We start from the raw sequence: 14,730 nt of genomic DNA, 5'->3' as shown, positions 1-14,730 counted from the left end.
ACCTGCTTAATTGATGATGAAATAACAAGGGAATAGCCCACACCTGCTCATGAAACAGCTTTTGAGTCAATTGTCCAATTACTTTAGGTCCCTTGAAATGAGGGGACTATGTATGAAAATTGCTGCAATTCCTAAACCCTTCCTCCAATTTTGATGTAAATACCCTCAAATTAAAACTGATAGTCTACTGAAGTCTAGGGCCAAAATTATGAAAATTGTGTCACTGTCCAAATATTTCCGGACCTAACTGTATTATCTGAACCACCTAAGAACCATACCAGAGAGGCCAACCCAGTTTTCTAATCTGCCTAGTAGGATATTTTTGGCAACAGTGTACATTGTAAGGTTGTTCACTACTTTGACTAGTCTCAGGGCTGTGATGGGCCTTAGAACCAGACTGAAAAGTCACAAGCACATGATTGTTAAGAGAGAAAGTCATTTAGATTTAAATACCAGTTTTTCTAATATCTTGTTCAAAAAGGGGCAGGTTGTATATGGATTTATAACAACATTTTCAGCTACGACAGATATAAGATGTTGTTTCTTTACAGTGCACTCAGCAGTTTGCTGGGGTATGTGCATAGCCACAACAAATTCAGTACTGAAGTGATCTGACGAGGCAACATCCTCAACTGGCAGTATTATTCCAACGCTAAGTCTATTGGTATATTGGTAAAAATGTTGAAAAAAAGCAGCGTATAATAAACAACATGGATAATTATCTATATTTTATGTTTATACATACAGGAAAACTATATACTTTTATTTAAATGCATTTACTCTCATGTTTCAATGTTTTTTTATTTATTAATCTTTTTTTTTTCTGAAAACCACAGGTGCCAAAGTTATTGGCACCCCAAACAATTATTGTAAATAATAAATCAAACAAAGTGAAATTGGCAAGAGAATTTTACTTTAATTTAGTTTGTATCAGTCTAAAGGAACTATATTGTGTCATTCCATCAATCAGCAATAACGTTAATCTTATCATACACACAGTGAGCACTTTATTAGGAATTTATTAGACTTATTTTTTTGACCTATCGGTCTTCTGCTGCTGTAGCCTATCCACTTGACGCGTTACATGTTCAGAGAGGCTCTTCTGCATAGCACTGTTGTAATGTGTGGTTATTAGCATTACTATCACCTTCCTGTCAGCTTCGACCAGTCTGGCCCTTCTCCTCTGACCTCTCTCATGAACAATGCATTTTTGCCCACAGACCTGCTGCTCACTGGATGTTTTTATTTTTTTCTCACTATTCTCTGCAAACGGTAGAGACTGAAAATCCCAGGAGATCAGCAGTTTCTGAGATACTCAAACCACCCTGTCTGGCACCACCCTGTCAGTCACTTAAATAATATTTCTTCCCCATTCTGACATTTGGTCTGAACAACAGCTGAACCTCTTTACCAGATCTGCATGCTTTTATGCATTTAATTGCTGCAACATGATTGGCTGATTCAATATTTGCATTCATAAGCTAGTGTACAGGTCTACCTAATAAATTGCTTGCTGGGTGTAGTTTGTATTGCGGTGCATAGACAGAAGGTCAGAGACATTTGTCAAGAAATTGGGTCATTGTTTTGGTGATCTATACTCAGGAAATGTCCCTGCGATCTGGAGCATCCCTGGATATACAGCAGTGGCTGTGCCACCGCGATTCTTTCCATGTCTAATGGAATGGGAGAAGGCATCATTGGAGAGGATGATTCAATAAGGGCAGCAGGCACATCCAGTTTCTGTGAAAAGCAAACAGTGTAGGTGGTGCACTGTAATAAGATCATTGATTAATAAAGTTGTGAGGTACCAGATATTTGTGGTACCAGATAAGTCCCATTTGCAGATTCTCTGGTCCTAAAAACTGCTTCCGCAGTCAGTAGTGGTGGGCTGTTGGGAGACAGCTGTTAGATTATCTTTATTTACGGTGTGGATTGAATATCTACAGTTTAATCTGAAGGTTGTCCTAACAGGGATAGAAGCCAGTGGGAAATCACATGGTGTAGCTGAAGCAGATGTACAGTAAGACCTCCTGGCCTATAGGAGGAGCCAGTGAGATTCTCAATGGGTACCAGCTTGGTGGGGCTATTTTATGAACCAATATGACATAGGCTGGGGCCCTGGGGTTATCCGTTGATATTGCCAGACTGGTTGTTGTGCCTGTTTTTGTCAGTGAGGATGGCGGTATCAGCTAGTCACTCAGCCCACTCAAGGTCTTTCTCAGCCTACCAGAGCTATTCCTGAGGCAGGAGGAGGGGGGGAGAGGGGCGGGACAGTTTGGGAGAGGAGGAGGTATGGCTGCTGGGTAGATGAGTAGTTTCATGGTGGATAGTACCATTCTGTTCACTCTAGGTATTTCTCTACCTACCTGAGATGTTCCGAGGAGTGACGTTGGCATGGCTTCTGGGCAGTGGATGTCGGTTGGTATTGGCTATCACATCACTCAGCTCATACAAGGTCTTTCTCAGCCTACCAGAGATATTCCTGATGGGGGAAAGAGGGGAGGGACAATTTGGGAGAGGACTGGGATCAGGGTAATCAGCCATTTCTCGTTGATCCCTCTCTGGGCATGGTTACAGGAGAGGGAAAATACGTGTGGTGGGTACTATAAAATATGTCGGCGCCAAGCAGTCGTGCCCCAGCTTTATCTGGGTTAAGGCCGTCTGCTCTGAAAAGGTCTCTGCGCTAGCAGAATAGATTACAATTGTCAACAAAGATAGCTTGTGATCAGCACATGCTGGGGAGAGCCAGGTGTTCAGACCCAGGTGTTCAGACCCAGCAGTCTGCTGAGACGGGCTGTCCCCTGACCTAGTGAGGGGATTGGACCTGATATATGCACCTGTAGGTGCTTTGCTACATTATAGGTGCTTAAAGTCTTGTTTTGACAGCTGATATTGTTGTTTGGGGATGACATTAGCCCCTACATGCACAATGACTCTGTCGATGGTTGGGTGTTTTGATACTTTAACTGTGGTGCTAGGTAAACAGTGTGTAATATACACTCACCAAGCACTTTATTAGGTATTTATCACACTTATTTTTTAGACTTCTACTGCTGTAGCCTATCCACTTAGAGTTATGATGCGTTGTGTGTTCAGAGATGCTCTTCTGCATACCACTGTTGTAATGTGTGGTTATTTGCGTTACTGTCACCTTCCTACCAGCTTTGACCAGTCTGGCCATTCTCCTCTGACTTCTCTCACTAGCAAGGCATTTCTGTCTGCAGAACTGTGGACACTATAAATGGAACTATTTTTTATTTTTTTTATTTGCACCATCTTTGCAAACTGTAGAGACGAGTATGTGTGAAAATCCCAGGAGATCAGCAGTTTCTGAGATACTCAAAACACCCTGTCTGCCACCAACAATCATCCCATGGTCAAAGTCACTTAGATCACTTTTTCTCCCGGTGAGTGTATGGTGGATGTAATAGTAAATAGTGGATAATTTAGTCTGGCATAAACTGAAGAATTAGTAGATCGCATGCATGGACGTGTATTGCCTTGCACAAGAGACAGGAATACACCCAGGACTGTTCACACATCCATTGCATAGCACACCATTCACTCACACCTGCAGTTTATAGCCTCCAGTTAATCTACCATCCATGTCTGTGGGAGGAAACCCTAGTACCTGGAGAAAGCCCACACAAACATGAAGAGAACATGCAAATTCCACACAGAAATCCCACAAGGGATTCTATCATGGGAGTCTTGCAGTGAGGTGACTTGTGCTGTGTGTGTGTCATGTATGATATGGTATGGAAAATGAATAGTCAAATGGGCTTCGCAGTTAAATTTTCAAATTGTCAGATGAAGTGCAAACACAAATAAAAATACGAACTGGACTTTTGCAATAATGTCATGATTTTTGCACACATCGAATGAAAATGGAATGCTGATTTGCATTTTAATTAGAAATATGACCGGCCGATGCTTCCATAATAAGCCTCTAATGTATGATGTAGTGTGACCACACAACAAACATTTGTTCATGTTACTACCACCTGCTGGTAGAATTTTGGAATTTTCTCTAGGTCTGGAAACGGTTATTTGTTGCACAAAATCTGTTGACACAAACACCCATATAATTCAACAGGGCAATATGCACATTGAGTCAATCAAAAAACCAACCTCTCCTACATAATATATCATGATATCTACACATTATGCAAGTTGCTGTGATTAAAAATGTAGTCATTGATAATTTAGGGTTACTTTAATTACAGTTACAAATTAAGACTACTTATAATTGAAGTGTACAGTGAGTAGAAAATGGCTGCATAGGATACTACCTGAATTCAGGGGAGGAAAACTACTCAGGAATTATACTTAAGTTAAAGTATGGGTACTGAGTAAAAATCTCATTCAATTAAAAGTCAGAGTATCTAGCTGAAAATATACTTGAGTGAAAGTTAAAAAAAGTATCTACTTGTAAATATACTTAAATATGAAAAAGTAAAAAGCTAAAATTTTTATTGCTAGGGATATACAGTGCTGAAATTAAGGGACAGAAGGCACATTTTTTAATTGAAATGAGTTTAATGTTATTTTAGATTACATCAGTTAAACAGTTAAACTTTACTTTTACTCCCGATAATTGTTGGAATGGGACTGGAATGTAATCTGCAGATAACTCGCTAAAATATTCTTAACTCATCAAACTCTTAATTGGAGCATTTAAGCACACTAATGCACAATAAATCACATTAGTTAAGCAAGATGCTAATATGAGCTGGCTGACGTGGACAAGAGCAGCTCATGTTAATGTTAAGGCTAGCTAGCTATGGTAGCACTTCTTCACCAGCAGCAGTTATGCAATTAAATATACTGTACTTCAGCTGGTGTAATTGCACAATGAGTATTAGAATGGGTGTAGTGGGGTCATTGACCATTCATCTGTTTTAAATAAAAGGGCTTTGAAGGTGTAAATGAATACTGTAATGAGTAAAAAGTATGATATTTTTCCCTGAAATGTAATTGAGTGAAAGTACAAGTATACAAACTTGTATAACAAAACACATTAGTAAAGTACAAATCCCCCAAAATAGTACGTAAGTATAGTAACAAAGTACAAGGACCCACATACTTTCCACTTCTGCCTGATCTTGACCATGAGGGATCTCTCCAGTGTGGAAATAGACGTTTTTTCAACAATTCCAATACAGTTCATTATTTTATTATTATTATAAGAATTCCGTGTAGACTACTGTAATGTTCCTGAATTCTTAGTTTGTTTAAATATTGTTATTCTTGTAATTTATTATTTTTAATTATTCATATCTGATTATGGTTTATGGTATATTTGTTTATTCATTCATAGTTCATTGCATTCGTCTTCCCCTGTGATGTCTGTGTCTTAATGCATTCTGAGCCCGAGTCACTTCCCTGTCTGCATGCTTCACTGTTCTGGTGGTTTCGGTATTTTCTGGTTTATCACGATTTCTTCCTAGTCTTGTTTTTCACTTACTTCCTGTTTTCCTCCAGTTATGTTTATGTATAGCATTAAACTACTAACACAGATGTGGGACAGTACTAAATAATATTAACACACTAATCGTTTGTCTAACTAATTTACTAACAGTCACTAGTTTTAGGTAATTATAATTGAATCACGTTAACTAACAAACTAACTCTACCTCTATTTCGATACTGCTCTATTACTCCACCTCTCTGTTCTATCTGTAATTGCTTACCGTGATTCAGCAAAGTGTTCTTCCCTATCACTATGTTCCTTAATTCTGTACAATTGTCTACTCCCTAGTCCGGAGCTGTTTGTATTACGTAGGTGTCTTTGTGATTCCAGTCCGCGTTTTTGTTTCCCCTTCGTTATTGTATTGTTACCCATTCATGTTTCTCACCTGATATTTATTTGTTAGATCATCCCCACTTCTTTGCCCTGCCTAGATTGTCTCATCCCTCTGTGTATTTAAACCCTGGTCTCAGTTCGTTATCAGAAAGTTGATCTACTTATTCAGTGCCAATTTTGTGTAAGCCTATTTATTTAGTGATTCCCGAGATAGTCCTTTGCCTGATTCCGAGTTTGCCTTGCCCTTTGGAATTGTCTGCTGTTTTGAATTTTGGTTTTTGATCTATGCTCTGTTTTCGACATCTCGCTTGCTTTGCCTTTTTTGTACTATTGACTTTGGACTGCTTACACACCATTCTTTTGCAATTCGATTTGGCATTGTGTTTATCTGATTTTCTGGCTTTGACCCTTGGACTGAAATAAACAACATTTTCTGATTATCCCTTGGTCTGCACTTGGGTCTCTGAATGGTACATAACAGGCTACAATACAAAATAGAGCTTGAAAGTGATTGCAACAACTAAAGAAAACAACATCAATTAAGAAAATGAAGGACAATTTTGTCGGCACGGATGGTGCAGTGGGTAGCACTGCCGCCTCACAGCAAGGAGGTCCTGGGTTCGAATCCCCGTCAGCCGGGGCCTCTCTGTGTGGAGTTTGCATGTTCTCCCTGTGTCTGCGTGGGTTTCCTCCGGGAACTCCGGTTTCCACCCACAGTCCAAAGACATGCAGGTTAGGCTGATTGGAGAGTCTAAATTGCCCATAGGTGTGAGTATGTGAGTGAATGGTGTGTGTGCCCTGTGATGGACTGGCGACCTGTCCAGGGTGTATTCCTGCCTTTCGCCCAATGTATGCTGGGATAGGCTCCAGCCCCCCTGCGACCCTGTTCAGGATAAGCGGGTTAAGATAATGGATGGATGGAAGGACAATTTTGACATAGCCTTTTGTGGCTTCAAAACTTTAGCAGTCAAATATTACTCTAAAGATTTATAGCAATTATCTATTTACTGTAAATTTTCACCAGAATCCTTTCTCTACATCCTGTATACAGGTTCAACAGTAAAGATTTGTTCATTATACAATAATATTGCAGTGAGAACTACCAAAATCATTTACAGTGTAGCTTTTCTTTCACATACAATTCAGATTCTATTTTCCACTTGAGATAAACTGCTATTTATATGCATTTTGAAGCCCCACTGTACATGGCAGCAGTATGGGGTAATGGTCACTGAACTAGACCCAAGAGTATAAGATTGTAGGCTCCCGTTCTAGATGGGGCACTTTCCTCAAATATCCAGCTGCATAATGGTCAGCAAAAAGTACAATGCAAAGTAGGATATTCATACGGAATGGTGCATATGATTGTCTTTGATTTGCTACCTACATATTAATGAGATAAGGTAATGCTGCAAATTTTAATGAAAAATGACAAACACGTTGTAGTAATTGCTCGCATTTCAAGTCATTGATGGAGTTAACATGTTTCTTCTGTTGTTTAGTGCTGTCACTTGTGTGTAAGCTAGCTTATGCAATTTGGCAGCATTGGTTTTGTGTCGGGTGGTTATGTCCACAGAGGCGTTCTTTTTGTTTTACTTTCAAAATGAATGGTTATTAACCCCTGGGCATATGCGACCTGCATGTTACATCTCCCTTAACAGAAGAATGCGACCTGCATGTTACATCTCCCTTAACAGAAGAATGCGACCTGCATGTTACATCTCCCTTAACAGAAGAATGCGACCTGCACGTTACATCGCCCTTAACAGAAGAATGCGACGCCAGCGTTGTATTTGATCACATGACCGCTTTAATGCATTGTAATTCTTAGGCCTTTCTATGGGTTTTCTATCAGGCGCCTTAGTCCATAATGGATTAAACAAGAGAAGAACCATAGATACAACCTAGCCAAACATTCATTCTAGTCAAGTAGCGAGCCAGCATTATGCTAGGTTCACTGTCACTCGTATAACCTTGTATTCAAATTCTACTTGATTTTGAGTCGTCTCACAGTATGCTTTCTATTATGGATATTGGGCTAGCTATCAGCCTCCATTTGTTTCAAAACTACTCTGTCCTTGCAAAGTTGTAGCAAAATTAAATGTTACAGTCTGCACTTGAACCTCATATTCATTGTTTCATTTCAAATCCAGTGTGCTGGATTACAGAGCCAAAAGAACAGAATAATTGTCCAAATACTTACGGACCTCACTGTATATACCCCAAACTGCTTAGCTAGTTCAGGGTTGTTGTAACTAGGATATTCAATGTTATACAAGTGATATTTATCATACATTTTCATCTACTAAGTTGATATTGTGTCAAAGGTAGCCAGCATATAAATTTAGAATGGTGATCAATCTGTTTGACTGGATCAACTTGCGGTTATCTTTTGTGCGGTTATCAGTTTTTAACACACACCTTCCATTCAACCATAATCGAGTATTCACATTGGGCGAATTGGGGTGGGACTAGATTCAGCTGTAAATTATACTGATACAGTATAGAACACATTTGTTGGCTAAATGGCTTTAAGTCGTCAAGGGTCCAAGGTATTAAATGAGCCTTAAACACCGTGCTGCTGCCAGATATGCCATAGATATGTAAATAATTGTTTCTCCTGATAAATTTCCCTGTTGAACTCAATGGTATCTACTGCATATCTGGCAGCAGCGCTGATAAATGTGATATAGGTATATGGCAAGACTCCAAATACACTTTGGAGACCTAGACACAACATGGAAGTGTGGTCAAACATCAAGAACATTTATTGTAGACTGTCCCTTAGTGAGTCTTTTTCAGTTCCTTGGCTTGTATAAGTAACAATCATTTTATCATTGGAAAACGCTATAATTATATCGATATCACATCTTGCCCAACAAAATAATGCATCTGTCATGCCGCCCCTAAATTCCACCTTGGCCACCTTTCCCCACCCCATTTAGTATATTTTTCTAGAACGGCCACTGTATCAAGATTAATGCGCGCCGTGACAGTAGAGGATATCCCGCACGTCCTTCCTATTAACCGGTCATCCCTTTCCCCCTTGGCCTGCTTGCAGCTGTGACATACACGCCTAGTTACAAGAAGACTCCTCCCCCCGTTCCGCCCCGCACAGCCTCCAAGCCCCTGATATCGGTGACGGCCCAGAGCAGCACAGAGTCCACGCAGGACGCCTACCACGACGGGCGGCACCCCCGAGGCGGTCTCCTGTGGGCGCAGGACGGGCTGGGCCGGGCCCTCTACAACTCCACCGACAGTCTGGACAGCGCCCAGGCGGCGACCATCGCCATGGAGACGGCTGCGGGCCGGCGGCACGCCTCCACCGGCAGCCACAGCTCGGTGCAGACGTGCGACAAGGCGGTGCTGGTGTCCAAGGCCGAGGAGTACCTGAAGACCCCGCGCTCGTCCATCGGGATACAGGTAACCTGTAACCGCCCCCCCCCCCCCCCCCCCTCCCCCTACACACACACACACGCCCACCCACCCCTTCCTCAGGCTCCAAAAATAGCAGCCTGTGAGTCACCCTGCTGTGCCGACTCCCCCCCCGCCCACGCACGCGCCCTCCGTCGATTAGGATTCGCTTCACGACGCCACGGCTGTGCTGAAAGGGCCTCTCCGCCCGGTGCAATAAGGATAAATGATGCCATTGCACAGAAGCCTTCTGCTGTCAAGCAATGTCAGGAAAGCTGCTTAGCATGATACGCTGCAACCCGCACTCCACTCAGCACACAGCACAAAAACGGGGGGACTGCGTGTGAAAAACGGCTGTAATTCCTACAAGGGATGGCCTATATGGGTGTAAATACCCTCATATTTAAGCTGACAGTCTCCATTTTAGCCTCATACTCATTGTTGTATTTTAATTCCAGTGTACAGAGCCAAATTAACAAAAATGTCACTGTTCCAATAGCCAGTACATTTAACTGTATGTGTGTGCATGTACACACGGACATGTGTGTGTGTGTGTGTGAGTGTATGTGTGAGAGCTTTTTTTTTTTTAATCTTCATGGGATATAGAGGATATTCTGTAAAATTCAGAAGGCGTTTCTCCCACCCTAACAGTGTCCCTGTGGTGAACATGCTGTTATATACGGTCGGTTAGTGGAAAGGGTCACATCCATCAAGCAGCTCAGAGAGACGAAGGTGGAGAATTTGAGGTGTTTTGTGCTGAAGATCAGATCAGTAATGAAATCGGGGCACGTGCAGCCATGATCGGTGTATACAGAGAGAGGGCTATGACAGCCAATGACGGTCCACAGCACTGGTTGATTGGCCCATCAGCAGGTGACAAGGAAAGCCTGGAGTTACTCTGCATTGGTTTTCAAAGCAGCTGCAGTCGTGTGTGTAAAATACCAAACGTTCTCAGGTTTGGTTTAGACCAAGCGGGCAAAAGCAGGCTTCTTTATTGAAGGTGCTCGCTAGCGCCATTGCGGTTGACTCCAGTATACAGTAGATCATTTCGAGCCGTTTTAAATGTGAAGCCAACGGTCAAAATACAAAGTCAATCATTTTTACCCACAAGAAAATGTAGTTGCAGTCGGTATTTTTTCTTCATCTAATGTCTCCCCATGTGCCAATTTCTTTAAGTTATTGTGTCATTAAGATAATACAGCAATATGTTGTGGATGATTAAGGCAGATTACGTCACTCGATCTTACATGCTTAGTGAAGGAGCAGCATTCATTTCCCTGCTGCACAGTCTCTGGCTCCAAACTGCACAACAAAGTACTTTTCAGGAGCTGAGAGACAGTCAGTGGATGACCTAACAGGTTCATATATTTTCTACAGTCTATGGTTTAGACCTGTGCCAGGACAGGGTGCACAGTCCTTATCATCAACAGCACATCATGATTTATTATTTCCCCATCATTCATGGTCATCTTCATCGTCTTATTCTTTGTCACAAACACAATTTTCACTTTTTTGTGTCCTTTTCATTACCAGAATGACTTGATTTCATCATCATCGTCATCATCATCATCGTCATCATCACCACCATCGGCATCACATCATATTCTTCTCCATCAGCAACATCATCAGGTTTGGCACTGTAAAGTAGATGTGTGGAGTGACGACTGCATTCCAGGACTGTACCTTCTAGAAAGGTATGCCAGAACAGACAAAGGTGGCTGACATCATTGTGATTGTACCCACTAGTTTTTCCAGGTTTTTGAGAGAACAAGGTCTCCACCCATGTGTGTGGGCGGCCTGTAGCGTAGTGGTTAAGGTAAATGACTGGCAAGGTCGGTGGTTCGATCCCCGGAGTAGCCACAATAAGATCCGCACAGCCGTTGGGCCCTTGAGCAAGGCCCTTAACCCTGCATTGCTCCAGGGGAGGATTGTCTCCTGCTTAGTCTAATCAACTGTACGTCGCTCTGGATAAGAGCGTCTGCCAAATGCCAATAATGTAATGTAATGTAATGGCCTCCTACGGTAACAGTCATGTAAAGAATTAGCTGTATTGTTGTGCGTCTATATCACAGCAACATAATGACAATACTATAAACATTATCTTTTTAAGTTGGCTTTACTTGGACAGTGGCATATTGATATTAAAGCACACATCTCTGGCCTTGAGTAATGTGGTTTCAAAGACAGGACAGGGCAAATACTGCAGGAACAAATCTACATAAACTGCTTATATAATGATACAAGACTGTAAGCATTCAGTTCCATCCTGGAAGTGTGTACACTTAATAAGGGATGCAGTAATGTCTCTAATAATGTAAAGTAATGTCCAGAATATGTCTAGGTGCGTTCATATTTGCAGTACCAGCTTGGTTATTGGAGTTTCCTCTCGATATTCTGAAATCCATCTTGAGCCAATACCTCCGGTTGGAATTTTGTCAGCTCTGAACTAATGAACATGTTTTTTGACCGCTTTCCCACTAGCTACATGGGGTGTATTTCAGCAGAAAATATTATTATTATTATTATTATTATTATTATTATTATTAATAATAATAATATTTATAATGCTAATTATGACTGTAACAGTCGTGTCAAGATAAATCAAGCTGCTTCTGTTTCCTTATAATTAAAAATAAAAAGTGCAAAAATGGGTACTGGTGGCCCCCTTTGAGGCGTGTTTACCAGACCGTAGTGTTGTTTGTGTCGTTCAGGTGGAAACGGCGACTGACTCGGAGCCTGAGAGTAAAGGACTGAGAGAGTATCACTCTGTGGGGATACAGGTGGAGGATGAGAAGCGGTACGTACGTTAGCGTGGCACGGGTCACGCGGGTGGAAGAAATTGCAAATACATTCAAAAGTCTAACTAGTTATTGATGGTATTTACATCTAATAACACGACACATTAACAACAATCTGTGAACTATTACGATAGCCAGAAGAAGCATTAGTAAATTTAGCAAATGACAACATATCCTGAAAAATACAAATGGAGTGAATTGATACTTGAGAATTGTCCCAATGTACATACACATTTCATGTCTGTTTGTTTTTGTGTGCTTGTCTGCTTATGTGTTGTTATGTGTGTGCATGTGTACCTGTGTGCGTGCGTGTGTGCGTGCGTGTGTACCTGTGTGTGCGCGTGCGTGTGTACCTGTGTGTGCGCGTGCGTGTGTACCTGTGTGCACGCATTTGTGTGTGCATGTGTACCTGTGTGCACGCCTGTTTGTGTACCTGTATGTGTGAATTTGTGCCTGTGTGCACGCGTGTGTTTGTGTGTGCATGTGTTCCTGTCTGTGTGCATTTGTGTGTACCTGTGTGCACACGTGTTTGCATGTGCATGTGTACCTGTGTGCGTGCTTTTGTGTGTACCTGCATGCGTGTGTACCCATGTGTGCATGCCTATGTGTGTGCATGTTTGTGTGTACCTATGTGTGTGCATGTTTGTGTGTACCTGCGTGCGTGTGTGTTTGTGTGTACCTGTGTGCGTGTTTGTGTGTACCTGCATGTGCGTGTTTGTGTGTGCGTGTTTGTGTGTACCTGCATGTGCGTGTTTGTGTGCGTGTCTGTGTGTACCTGCATGTGCGTGTTTGCGTGTGCACGCGTGTGCGTTTGTGTGTGCATGTTTGTGTGTACCCGCGTGTGCGTTTGTGTGTGCGCGTTTGTGCATACCTGTGTGCGTGTTTGTGTGTGCGCGTTTGTGTGTACCCGCGTGTGCGTTTGTGTGTGCGTGTTTGTGTGTGCCCGCGTGTGCGTTTGTGTGTACCTGCGTGTGCGTTTGTATGTGCGTGTTTGTGTGTCCCCGCGCGCGTGTCTGTGCGTGCGCCTGCGCGTCAGGCACGGCAGGTTCAAGCGCTCCAACAGCGTGACCACGGCGGTGCAGGCCGACATGGAGCTGGAGGGCTTCCCCGCCATGGAGGACAAGGGCCTGCAGTTCGGCGGATCCTTCCAGCGCCACTCGGAGCCCAGCACGCCCACGCAGTACGGCGCCGTGCGCACGGTGCGCACGCAGGGCCTCTTCAGCTACCGCGAGGACTACCGCGTGTCCAGCGGGCCCCCCAGCCCGCAGCCCGAGCCCTGGCTGGTGGAGCCCGCCCACGAGGCGGCCGAAACGGGCCGCGTGTCGCCCCTGCGTCGGGACGGCAGCTGGTTCATGCAGCTGCTCCACAACGAGACCAAGAGGATGGAGGGCTGGTGCAAAGAGATGGAGAGAGAGGCCGAGGAGCACGACCTGTCGGAGGAGAGTGAGTTCGCCACGCCGCGCGCTCTCGACATTGGCGGGAACAGCCCGGGCTGGATTTTAATTATTCATTGTTATTAAACCTTTATATGAATAGGAAGTCACATTTGAGATTAAAATTTCAACCAAGACGCAACCAAAGCAGTATAAAACAGCAGGAGTGAAATCGCATATAACAGCAATAACAACAATAGTACGCAACAATAAAACAACCAACGTGATAGGATGCATAAACTAAACCAGTAAAATGGTGCTACAGATTTTCATCGTTGTGATTGAACCCACTTGTTTTCTTAGCCAGTTGTTGATTTTCTTTACAACAAAATCACCTATTAATGTTGTGGCCCCATGATAACATAACCTAACCGGTTATATCATAACTATTTTGGACTTAAAGTCATTACTAAGACAAGTGGATAATCAACTATGAAAACGCTTAGCTTTTTTTTTTCCTGGTCAAAGCCTTCAGTTTGTTGACCCAGTAAAAAGAACATCTAAACACATTTAAACCCTCATTGTTACTCCTTTTATTTCCTGATTGTAAGCTTTTGCCATTTTTAATTGAAAATGTAATTATCTCAAGCTGTGCTAATTATGCTACATTTATGATAGCTTATTATGTATGCTTCTTGGGGTTATAGTTACGTTAAGTGTGGAATTGGTGTTATGTGAACACAGTCATTTTGTTTGAAGAACATTGTGCAGATGCAATGCTGTATACAGAAAGCCATCAGCGGTAATCTGGATGTCTGTGTCTCAGTCCTAGGAAAGATCCGGAGTGCAGTGGGCAGTGCTCAACTCCTCATGTCACAGAAATTCCAGCAGTTCTACTGGCTGTGTCAGCAGAACCTGGTATGTGTCATTCCTGTGTGTGTGTGTGTGTGTGCGTGCACACACAGCATGCCTTTCTGCATTTGTTTGCATGTATCCCTGTATATTTTGTTTTTGTGTGTGTGTGGGTATGTTCATATGTGTGTGTGTGTGTGCGCGTACACAGCATGCCTTTGTGCATTTGTTTGCGCATACCCCTGTATATTTTATTTATGCGTGTGAACATGGGCATATGTGTGTGTGTGTGTGTGTGTGTGTGCATGTGGGCACACAGCATGCCTCTATTTCTGCGCAGCCCTGTATATTTTGTTTGTTTGCGCGCGCGTGGGCGTGCGTGCGCGGGCGTCGGTACGCGTGTATCCGGGGTACAGTTGCGCGCGTGTCTCTGTGCAGTAACCTTCACGGAGAATAAAGAGAATCAGACACTGATACAGATCTGCCT

The 14,730-nt window shown here is 42.8% G+C and overlaps 1 protein-coding gene across 1 annotated transcript in view; it reads left to right on the top strand.

The window, feature by feature from the left end:
• The window catches only part of LOC133129365 (disks large-associated protein 2-like), a 148,012-nt gene that overhangs the window by 126,596 nt on the left and 6,686 nt on the right, over nucleotides 1–14,730 (top strand). The window contains exons 6-9 of the mRNA XM_061243402.1: nucleotides 8,868–9,283; nucleotides 11,932–12,017; nucleotides 13,055–13,461; nucleotides 14,218–14,309. Of these exons, the coding sequence (XP_061099386.1) occupies nucleotides 8,868–9,283; nucleotides 11,932–12,017; nucleotides 13,055–13,461; nucleotides 14,218–14,309 (1,001 nt within the window). The remainder of the gene's footprint in view (nucleotides 1–8,867; nucleotides 9,284–11,931; nucleotides 12,018–13,054; nucleotides 13,462–14,217; nucleotides 14,310–14,730) is intronic.

This window comes from Conger conger, chromosome 5, assembly GCF_963514075.1.
Source record: "Conger conger chromosome 5, fConCon1.1, whole genome shotgun sequence".
Classification (NCBI taxonomy): domain Eukaryota; kingdom Metazoa; phylum Chordata; class Actinopteri; order Anguilliformes; family Congridae; genus Conger; species Conger conger.
This window is presented reverse-complemented; position numbering and strand designations above follow the sequence as displayed.